Source organism: Heliangelus exortis, chromosome 23, assembly GCF_036169615.1.
Source record: "Heliangelus exortis chromosome 23, bHelExo1.hap1, whole genome shotgun sequence".
NCBI classification, from domain to species: domain Eukaryota; kingdom Metazoa; phylum Chordata; class Aves; order Apodiformes; family Trochilidae; genus Heliangelus; species Heliangelus exortis.
Genome location: NC_092444.1, coordinates 244,110 through 255,057, shown reverse-complemented (window position 1 = coordinate 255,057; position 10,948 = coordinate 244,110). Strand labels below are relative to the sequence as shown.

Below are 10,948 nucleotides of genomic sequence, written 5' to 3'. Positions count from 1 at the left end.
GAGAAGAGAGAGAAGAGAGAGAAGAGAGAGAAGAGAGAAGAGAGAAGAAGAAAGACAGAAGAAAGAAGACGGAAGAAAGAAGACGGACCTGGGAGGAAAATCAAGGGGAAAAAAAATAAGGGAGTATGTTCAGAGCTCTTTCAGGCTCAGAGAAACAGCAGAACAGAGGTCAGAGCACAGAGAGCTACCAAAAAATCAGCAGAATTTACTCTTCAAAGATACCTGGAGACAGCGCAGGGGTAGAGCACGCACATGAACAAGGCAGCCATCCCAAAAGGGGCTGCAAGAATTCAGTGAAAGCAGCAGCAGCAGCTTTGGTTAGGATCAGACCAAGATTACCAACTTCTTTTTCTGCAACTTTTTGCCCAAATGGTTCACTTGCTGTGGTTTGCCTGGCCTCTCTGCTGAGCCTCCTTTACAGCCCCACAGACAGAAGCTGCCAGGCCCTCCCCTGCAGGCAGTTTTTCCCTGCTGCAGTGTGCCAGACCTCGATGATTTGCTCCAGGACACCAGCCACCTGCTCCATGGTATCATCAGCTTGGAAATGACTGAAGAAGGCAGTGATTTACCTGTCAGGAGAGTACCAAATGGGTACATTGAGGAGGCAAAGTCCTTTCCTCTTCAGTAAAGTCCACTCAGTGGAATAAAACCATGTGTTCCAGAGACCATGCTGGGAAGAGCTGAATGATCTTTCAAGCCAGCACCAACTCAGGGCTTTGTTGCCTCCTGTGCCCCCCACAGCCTCAAACCTGTATCCCATGAATGGAGATGAACCAGTTCTAGAGAACCCACTGAGCAGCAGAGCTTCATCTTCAATTTATTGTGCAACAAGCATAAATAACTTTCTCCCCAAGTCCCTCCAAACATGAAACCAAACGGTTCTTTCATTAACATGACTCCTGTTGCTCAAACACGGATGTCTCCCATCTTCCCCAACCAAAGGGTATTACTTCACTGTTAAATAGGAGAAACAGGTAGGGAAAAGAGAAAAGCCTCACATTAAGCTCTGTGAGCAGGCACTGCAGCTCAGCCCCAGTGCATTTGCAGCATTAACCCTCATGGACACAGTCTGACTTGGCCTTGGACCCTGCAGCAGCCAAGTCACCAATATAAATGGGTTTTGGGTTGATTGTACCTGCTCTGTTTTGCATGCAACTAAATAGGTAGGTAATGGTGTGTTACTTTTAAGAAGCCAGCAGCTCTTGATGCCCACCTCACTGTCAGCCCCTCACAGGGAGGCTCCTAGGCTGCCATTTTATAGCAAGATGCATCTGTGGCTCCCATCTTCATATCACTTTAAGACACCACTGGTGTCCCTAAGAGATTGCACATCCCTGTGTCAGCTCAGCTTTCTCAGTGATATTGTTTAACTCCCTGATGCTGCAAGGGGGAAAGAGCAGCTGGATGGTGCCTGCTCCCAGCCCCCAACCCTGAAAGGGAGCTGACCTCAACACCCAACTTCAGAGTGAATTCTGAGTTGACAAAAATGAGCACAACCAACCACATACCCTCAGGACACCTGCAAGGTCCACAAACCCTCACTGACAGAGTAACAAAGCAAGGGCATTTTGTTTAGCAGGGAGAGAAAAGCAGGGGGTCCTAACACATACTAGAGGAAAACTCAACCCCTCCAACACAGGCCTTGCAGTTTTGTTCCCTAAAGCACTACAGAAGGGTCAGATTCCTATGGGCCTTTATAAAGTGCCATTTATCTATTGCATGGTCCTATCCCAGATATTTCTCTTCACCCAGACCGGCTTCTCCAGGCCAGCAACAGCACCAATGCTGCCCAGAGCTCTTCACAGTCGAGGTTTGCCAAAAAGCACATCTTCATTTTGGTTTCCACCTGGCTTTTATCCACCAGTCGGTCCATGAGCAAAGCAGCTGCAGACTGGCAGAGAAGCCAGGAGATCATCTGGTCGGGTTTCAGGGCCTTGGAGGCCAGAATGCTTTCCCCCCAAAGGCTGAGGTGGAGCACGTTAGCAGCAACTCGAGCAGACAACCTCTGCAAAAGGAAGGAGAGGAAAGATTAGCTGATCCTGCTGCATTCATGGCACTGCATTAGCATGGAGTATCTCCACTGCTCAAAGTCCCCCTGGCCTCTTCTCTCTACAGCACCACAAAGCCTCTGAATAAAAAAGCCCTTTGTGACTAGCAGGTAACTGCACGTAAACCCCTCAATGCAAGGTCCCTGATAGAAACATCTCCTGAAGCCTCTGAAACTGTTTACTGTACTTCAGCAAAATCCTTTTGTTTATCTTTTACCTAGACCAAAATTATTACAGTCCTGAGCCCTCCAGAGTGAAATAAACTACAAACAAGACTCCCAAAGGCTGGTTAAAGGACTTCTTCAAGCCACCAGCTTCTTACCTTGTTGGGATCCCTCTGAAGTAGCATCTTTACCACTTGCTTCACCTCCAGGGGCACATGAGAGGGCAGGTTGGGCAGCTGGTCTTCCTTGTAACTTCTGCTTTCCAGACTGGAGTCCCCGTGGCCATAGAAAGGATTGGCCAGGCCAAAGATTTCATAGGCAATGGCTCCCACAGCCCAAGCATCAGCTTTGCTGTAGTTGATCACTGTGCCTGGACCAGGGGAAGCTGTGATCACCTGCCAGGGAGATGAGGACAATCAAATCAACACCTCTGGTGTGGGCTGTGTGCCAAGGCTGTGTGCTCAAGGGTCAATAGTAACATCTAATAAACACAGAGACTTGAAATCAAAGCTCTGGATCTCGAGAATCAATAATCTCTGCTCTAAACCTCTAGCAATGCTCAGCCCACCAGGACCCTTGGAAAGAGTCTGGTCACTGTGTCTTGGTTTAGTTGTTGCCCCAGACCAGCAATCAAGTGCCTTGAGGGCTATTTTACTCTGAGATTTTAGGTAGAGAGGAGAAGTGTGGGTGACCAATCACTACTGCACCAGCACATGAGCCAGGCTAGGCAAGGTGCTGCAAGTCAAGCAGCCACTTGAAGGTGACATTGCTTTAATTACAGTCATTATCACAGAAAAAGGCACTTAAGTAATTTTGCAACCACCCTGAACTTCATCCAGAACCTATAGTGGCAGCACAAGGACTGGCTGCATAAGCTTTTTTAATGGCTACACAGAAAGGGGCCTGAAAAAAAAGACTGAAGAGCAAACTTTTTGTGGGAAAGTTCTGTCTCCAAACACCAACTGATGATGCTTCACCTTTTGGTGTTCAAGGTGTCTGTTCAACAACTGCTGAGAACTGGTCCAAAAAGGACTTCTGTAATTAATGCAGAGCTGTGACAGAGACAGGAAGTCACCCTGGATGGGTTCAAAAAAACATGTGGAGGTGGCACTTCAAGACATGGTTTGGTGGACACATTGGGGTTGGGATGATGGTTGGACTTGAAGATATTAAGAGGTCTTCTCCAACCTTAATGATTCTATGATTAGAAAGCATAACTCACATCAGGACACACCTCCTCCATCACTGGTTTTAGCTGGGACATAGCTCTGGCTTTTATCAAGTTTCTCCCCAGCTGGGGCTGAAAGTTTTTAGTCCCACCAGCAGGACAAGCAGCAGCCCAAATGGTTCTGAGAGGGAGATTTACCTCAGGTGCCATAAGACAGCCATTGCCACCTCGATCCACATAGGCACTGGTGAAGGGCAGCTTCAAGCCAATGTTTTCATCTGCCAAACAGCACCCAAAGTCAGTGATCACCAGCCAGGGACAGCCAGCTGCAAACAAGACAGGGCCAGCAGTTAGTGTCCACTTTGAGGGGGGATCTGGCTGTGGTAGACACCATACCACAGGGACACCAGAGGCAGGAGTTGCAAAACCCCAAGGAATCAGCACAACCACATGCAGGGCTCCTGCTTCTCTTCTGGATTATTAGGTGAAATATTTGCTTTATTAAAACTTGTCATTCCATTTCCTCTCTGGAGGATATTTACTGCTCCCTGTAGAATGTGGATCTCACAAAACATCATCAATCCCACAAAACTGAAGACACACAAGCTTAAAGGCTGATCCATGATGGAAGAATACATCCATCTTCCCCTTCTGTTTTTATCTACAGAAAAAATTATCAACAAACAGATATATACTTAACTACAGCAAAAGGCTGGAGAAACTTTGCATTAGTTCATAGTTCTTGTCCTGCTGACAAGCCTAAACTGAATCATTGTATCTCCAGACTCCAACAGGGAAAAATCAATGCTTTAGATTATTCCTAACTGTATTCAGCATGGCTCCAGAACAGCTCTTCCTTCAAGGAAAACAAGGCTGGCATTAGTCTCACTGAAAACCTTCCATGGCTGCTGTAGCAAAACCTTTAATTACACAGATCTGGCTGCCTGCTACTGCTTCCTATGTATCTGAATCTCAATCATACTGAAAAAAAGCTCAGGTAATTAAAATTTCAGTTAGAAAGGCTGGCAGGAGAACAGGACAATGAAGAACTGCTTTTGGCTTTCACACTGTCTGTTCCCTTGCCATCCAGCTGATGTTTCATCCTCCCAGGGCACAGCACTATGAACCTGGCGGGATTTTAAGAACCATCCTGTGCTACTTGGCTACTGAGAGAGGACAGAGCCAAAAGCCTGAAGCAATGACACTTCTGGCACCATCAACCCGAGTTTCTTCAAAGGGTCTGATGCTTGTTTTTCCCCCCAGACTCCTAGCTGGGTAAAGACTTCCCTGAATATTGACACAACTCCATCCCTTCTGTGACTACATACCAGAATCAAATTCAACCAGGATGTTGTCAGACTTCAGGTCTCTGTGGGCTATTCCATGTCGAACAAGATGGTCCACACCTTCCAAGAGCTGCAAAATCATCATCGTGGAGAGACAAACATCTGGACTTGTCTGACTCAGGTACTGGCGCAGGGTGCATGGGTAACTAAGTCAGAACAAGGAAAAAAACTTGGAATTAGCATCCTGGAAGCTTACTGCTTGTGGCTGAACCTCAGTGCTGGCTGGTTAGGGACACTGAACAAATTCTTCCTGACCTCCAAGGTGCCTCCCAACCTCAGCTGGGCAAAGGTCCCCCTCTCTGTTGTTCTCAAATCCTGTTTGGCAACACCACCCACCAACAGATCTGCAGTGCTCTTTGTGCAGTGGCTGAGTTTGACCACTGTGAATAAAATAGCCAGCATGGCAAGGGGCTGCAGGTACACAGGCAGCAGGCTCACAGGGGTTTTTCTGTTCTGGACTTATATTTAGAATGGAAGAGGGAGGCAGATTAATAATGTGGCTCATATGAGCAAAATGAGATGTGCTCATCAGGAGGAAGAGGATAGAGCCCTTCTCCAGCGCTAGGTGGGAAACAAGAGGGTGCTTGTCTGTCCGTACCTCAGCCAAAACCCAGCAGAGACAGCCAGAGATGCCAAGCAATAAATCTCATTTCTGATTTAATACCAGCTCTGGATGTGTTCAGACTGGGGGTGAAGGTCAGACTTAGAAGAGCAGGCAAATAGCTCCACATTTCTCACTGTCACAAAGGGCAATTATTAAAAAAAGAACACTTTGGTTTTGTTGTCAAAGAAGAGTTAAAATCTTATGGACTTGGAGGGGGTCTCAGGAGGCATTTCCAGGAGCAGACTCTTGCTCTTTGGCAGCAGATCTGAGGCAAGAGCTTCGCAAGGACCTGTGCAGCAGCACACACAGCCCCACAAAGAGCCAGGACCACACAATGAGCTTCTCTACCTACTTCTTCATCACCAAGAAGAGAGTGCGGCTGTGGCCGATCCCTCTAGGATTCAGGCTCAGTGGAAGAACATCAGGATAATCTGCAAAGGCTCCAGGCAGCAAAGGGACAGAGGATGTGAATGCTCGGATCACCTGGATTATATTTGGATGAGGCTGCAACTTCTTCCTCCCCAGGACAGGTTTTCTGCACAAAAGATGAAACCAATCTCCAGGTCAGTTCTGATTGATCACATAGAATCACTAAGGTTGAAGAAGTTCTCCAAGATCAAGTCCAACCTTCAACCCAACACCACATGCCCACTTAACTGTGTTCTGAAGTGCCATGTCTACATGGTTTTTTGACACCTCCAGGGATGGTGACTCCACCACTGCCCTGGGCAGCCTGACACATATCCCTAATTGCTGAAATTGCTTTTCATTAGCACAGCTTGTCCTGCCCACCAAAGAGTTCCAAAGCACTGTGCAAACATATTTATTCTGCAGTGAATAGAGCATAATGAGACAGATGAGAGAGAGAGCATTATGGACAGATTAGAGGAATGCCCTGTAAGCAAATATTCCTGGAAACCACTGGGTTGGAAAGAACCCAGACAGCAACCTCCAGACCCTGGTGTGTCATTCCCACATTGGTGCTGAGCACCCACAGCCTCAGCGGGTCCACCACAGCAGTACCAGCACTTCCCACAGGGTTCAAATATCCATCCTGGTGCTTCCCACAACAAAGGGAGCCACCCTCAGGGCAGTGCCATCTGCAGAGGGTACAAAGAACATGGCTTCTCCCCTCTGCCTCTCTGAAGGACTCTGCTGTAACTGCAATTCCCACCATACAATGGTCAAACAATAAATACTGGTGCTTTACCAGCGCAGCAAATGCAGCTTCACTGGAAACTCTTATACTTAACACACAGCTTTTAATTTTATTCAAACCCTGCAAGCCCTTCTGTGCTGCTAACAAAGGTAGAGCCAGTCGCAGGCTGCTTCTCAGGTCAAACAGGACTACAAGAGCAGCTTCAGAGAGACAAAAACCAAACAAAATTACTTTGCTAGACATAAGAGTCAGCTCGACACAAGGCTGAGCAGCTTAGACCCCCTGTTTTATGGCACAGGCAGGAGGCACTCAGGACACAGGCAGGTAACCTAGCTGTGTCTGCAGGACAGACATTTTGGATGATCTTTAAAGTCCCTTCCAACTCTAAGCACTCTATGATTCTATGATTTCTCTCCCCTGAATGTCAAACACCCATTAAACAGGCAGCAAGCATCATTCATTATTCATTTGTATCCTATTTGAGGCATCTCTGAAACTTCAATCAGACAACCTGGACTGTGAGTTCCATCATTTCAAATCAAATCAAACTTTGTTTCTCAACAGAAAAACAGCTAATTCCAGCTAACCTTCAAGTTTCCCTGCAATTTCCCTCCTTTGCTCACTTCTCCCTAGGGTGAGAGGGGAAGCTTAGAGGTCTTTTCCAACCATGACAATTCTGTGATTCTCTCAACAGAGGCATTTTCCATCCTTTTCCTCACCAGTTTCCCAGCACTGCAACAGCTTCCACCTCCCTGCCCATTTTGCACCCAAACCAGTTCTAAAAACCCTAAGCCAAATCTTATTACAGTCAAATCTTTTGATCCATAACACAGACTGTCCCAGCTTGTAGGTCTCTATTTCTGTAATTAAAAAGCACCATGATGCGTATTTAAAGGATGATTAACAGAGGCAGCTCCTCTGCAAGTGTCAAGGCATTTTACATGTGGGGAAGCTTAGGCACAGCCTACATTTCTGACGCCCTTTTAGGCAGCCAGCAGCCCCTTCCTCTGTGGTGCTTGAGGTGTGGGACACTTCTGAAGCATGGTGGTTTAAAGCAAACATAAGCACACAACTCCTGAGCCATGAATAAAGCCAAGGCTTCTATTTATCTGCTTTCAGGGACTACGACAGAAACCTCTGGCCACCTTCTCAACAGAACAGATGCTGAAAAATTAACTGATGGGTAAAAATAGCATATCAGCAATTGAGAACCCCCAGCATGTCCATCAGGACCGTACCTGCGTCCAGAGATGGCTCCGTATTCCCCAGCTAAGGCAGCACCTGTGGCTGGAACCAGCTCCCGGCCCATGGCATCCAGGATGGCTTCACTTGATGACCCAGCCTGCAACAGCAGGGACAGCCAGGTGGGTTAAAGCTCTGGAGTCACCCAGCCCTGATACAGACTGGGAGCTGAGCATAGCATAATGGAATCCCAGTCTGGTTTGGGCTGGAAGGGACCTTAAAGCTCACCCAGTCCCACCCTGCCATGGTCAGGGACACCTCCCACCAGCCCAGGGTGCTCCCAGCCCCATCCAACCTTCAACACTGCCAGGGATGGGGCAGCCACAGCTTCTCTGGGAAACCTGGGCAACCAGGTGCTCAGCATCCTCACCCCAAACAATTTCTTCCCAATGTCCAACCTCAGTCTCCTTTCTGCCAGTTCCAAGCCATTCCTCCTCATCCCATCCCTCCAGGCCCTTGTCCCAACTCCCTCCCCAGCTTTCCTGGAGCCCCTTCAGGCACTGGAAGGTGCTCCAAGGTCTCCCCATTGCAGCCTTCTCTTCTCCAGGCTGAACACCCCCAACTCTCTCAGCCTGGCTCCAGAGCAGAGCTGCTCCAGCCCTCCCAGCATCTCCAGAGCCTCCTCTGGACTGGTTCCAACAGCTCTGTGTAATTCTGGTGGTGGGCACCCCATAGCAGGACCAACCACTGCAGAGTTTCTCCCCAGAGTGAAGCAGAGGGGCAAAGTCCCCTCCCTGCTCTTCTGTGGATACAGCCCAGGACATAATTGGTTTCTGGGCTGGCAGTGGACATTGCCAGCTCATGGTGAGCTTCTCCTCACCCAGCAGTGCTGGCACTGTCTCTGCAGCTCGTTCAACTGGAGTTGAACTTGGAACACCTACTTGGAACACCAGAGAAGACCATTAACTACTTGAAAAATCTACCACTGACTCACACCTTGGCCACAGTGTTAGAAGAAAAGATTGTTCTCCTGACACAGACATCAGCTCCGGAAGCACTGCTGGCAGCAGCTTCCTCTTCTTACAACCTTCTTACAACCTGTTTGCTTCTCCTTTTCTGCCAGAAAACATCACCTCAACAACCAACACCACCACCTTGCAGGTCTCAGTGCTGATTCCAGAAGAATGACAAATGTTAATTCCCCTGCTTGGGGACTGCTCAACAGCTTTGTTTTGACATGCTCCTTGTGTGCTACATATTGAGCTTCCAACCCTGAGGTGTTAAAAACACTTCAGACAAACATTTGCAAGTGACAGACAAGGAGTGGAAAGACCTAGCTTCCTTACTGAAATGTTCCACATCATTTTGATAGCCAAAGGAAAAGCCTTTTTGGGTTGGTGCTTCACCACAGGCTCCTCTTCAGCCAAGCCATGATCCTGCTGGGTGAGGTGGCTGCTCTCTACATGTCCCCGAGGAGAGAAAGGGATGGCTGCTTCATAGACAGCAGCATTGCAGCCCTTCCCCAGTGGCTGGCCGATGAGATATTCCTCTAGCTTGAAGCCCTGCCAGTGGAAGGAGCTCAAGGGATCCTTCTGAGGCTTGTTCTTTCTGACAAACACTGTCTGAAAGGAAGAAAAAGAAGACAATGATCAAAAATCCACTCAGTTATTCCCAAGGATGGAGAACCTTTGCACTGTTTAAGTGGTATCACACTTCCCATTGGGTTGGTTCAACCTGGAAACCACCATCAGACCCCAAACACTAAAGCTCAAATTGCTCTAACCACAAGGTAAATAATTTGCAGATCGTATGTTTTTAGCTGGAACAGATTTCCCCTAAAACAATCTGCCCAAAGTATCCTTCCTGGGGGTGCCGTAGGTGCCCGGGAAGAAGAGGAATGGGGACATAAATAAGCTTTGTAAAGACAACTCTAAGTACTGCTAAAAAGAAATAAGATACTACACTTTTTTCTTCCTTCCACAAACAAATCGGGCAAATTGCATTTTAAAAGAAAATTCAATTAGTAGCAACAACAGGTGGAAAAACAATGGCCTGAGCTTTTTTTAGAGTACCAACAGTGGTTGGTTGGTTAGCTGGTTGGTTGGAGGAAGAGAGATGGGAGGGGGAGAGCAGAGAAGAGAAAACAAACTGCCCAGGATCCTGAGAGCTCTGGGAAAGGCAGCAACTCAGCAGGAATGTGTTTGTCCCAGGTGACAGCTGGATGGGAACACCAAAGCTATTTTTTACTCCTGAACCTACTCAGCACCATCTGTCCCCAGTGTCCTGCCAGCCCGGCCTCACAGCTTCCCCTGCGCCCCAGGGAGAGAGGACAGAGGCCAGAGGTCCCTGACAGCCTCCTGGGACATGAGACCCCCACGGCAGGGCCCTGGCCCCCTCCCTTTGGGGGGTGGAAGGGAGTCAGGGTCCCTACAGTGAGGACCTCCTAGTATCTGCTTTGGGGTGGTGAGGGGCTGCTGACCAAGAACCTTGCCAGTACCTTATTTCTGGGGAGGAGGAGGTGCCCGAGGGGCTTTTCACAGCCAGGACCACCCCTATGGTTATTATGAGGGGTATCTGAGAGGCTCTCCCATAGTAAGGACCCCCCCACCTCCTTCTGGGGGCAGCTGACGGGGGTTCCCCCACAGCAATAAATCCCTCCAGTCCCTTTCACGAGGGGTGCCCGAGGGGCTCCCTTCACCGCAGATGTTTGAGGGGGTCCCCACAGCCCCGTTCCCTTTGCGGAGGATCCCTTGAGGGGGAGGCCAGGGCCGGGGGTCCCGCACCAGCCCCCCGCACCAGCCCCCCACACCTACCCCCCCACTTTGTCCCCTCTCTTCCCCGCGGGGTTCCCCTTACCTGGATGTGCCTACACGCCGCCTCAGCCCGCCGCTGCTCCTCCAGCCTCGGCTCCACCAGCCCGAGAGCCATGACCAGCGCCAGGCAGACCCCGCCGCGGCCCCGCCGCGCCACAGCCGCCATCTCGCTGGCCGGAGCCCGAAGGAAGAAGCGGCGGGCGGCTGGCAGCCACGACAGCCATGGCCACCGGGGGGCGGAGGGTGGATCGGGACGGGGACCAGGGCGGGGACCGGGGTCGGGGCGCGGAACGCGGGAAGGGGGAAGGCGGCAGCGCGGCAGCAGCCGCCAGGCCCGGGAGAGCAGCAGGCGGAACGACATGGCAGCCCGGGCCTCAGCAGGGGGCGGGGCGTAAGGATAAGGGCGGGGCTTAATGGGTTGGGGCGGGGCTTAAGCGCTGAGGCAGTGGGTGTTAGCTAGGGGC

At 49.7% G+C, this 10,948-nt stretch overlaps 1 protein-coding gene across 1 annotated transcript; it reads right to left on the bottom strand.

The window, feature by feature from the left end:
• Nucleotides 1-792: 792 nt before the first annotated feature.
• PINK1 (PTEN induced kinase 1) lies at nt 793-10,875 on the bottom strand. The gene is made up of 8 exons (XM_071766785.1): nt 10,528-10,875; nt 9,018-9,293; nt 7,728-7,831; nt 5,683-5,865; nt 4,709-4,872; nt 3,579-3,706; nt 2,371-2,607; nt 793-2,005 (listed from the first exon to the last, which is right to left on the bottom strand). Exons 1-8 carry the CDS (start codon nt 10,843-10,845, stop codon nt 1,745-1,747), a joined length of 1,671 nt encoding a protein of 556 aa, XP_071622886.1. The 5' UTR covers nt 10,846-10,875; the 3' UTR covers nt 793-1,744.
• Between the last annotated feature and the right edge of the window lie 73 nt (nt 10,876-10,948).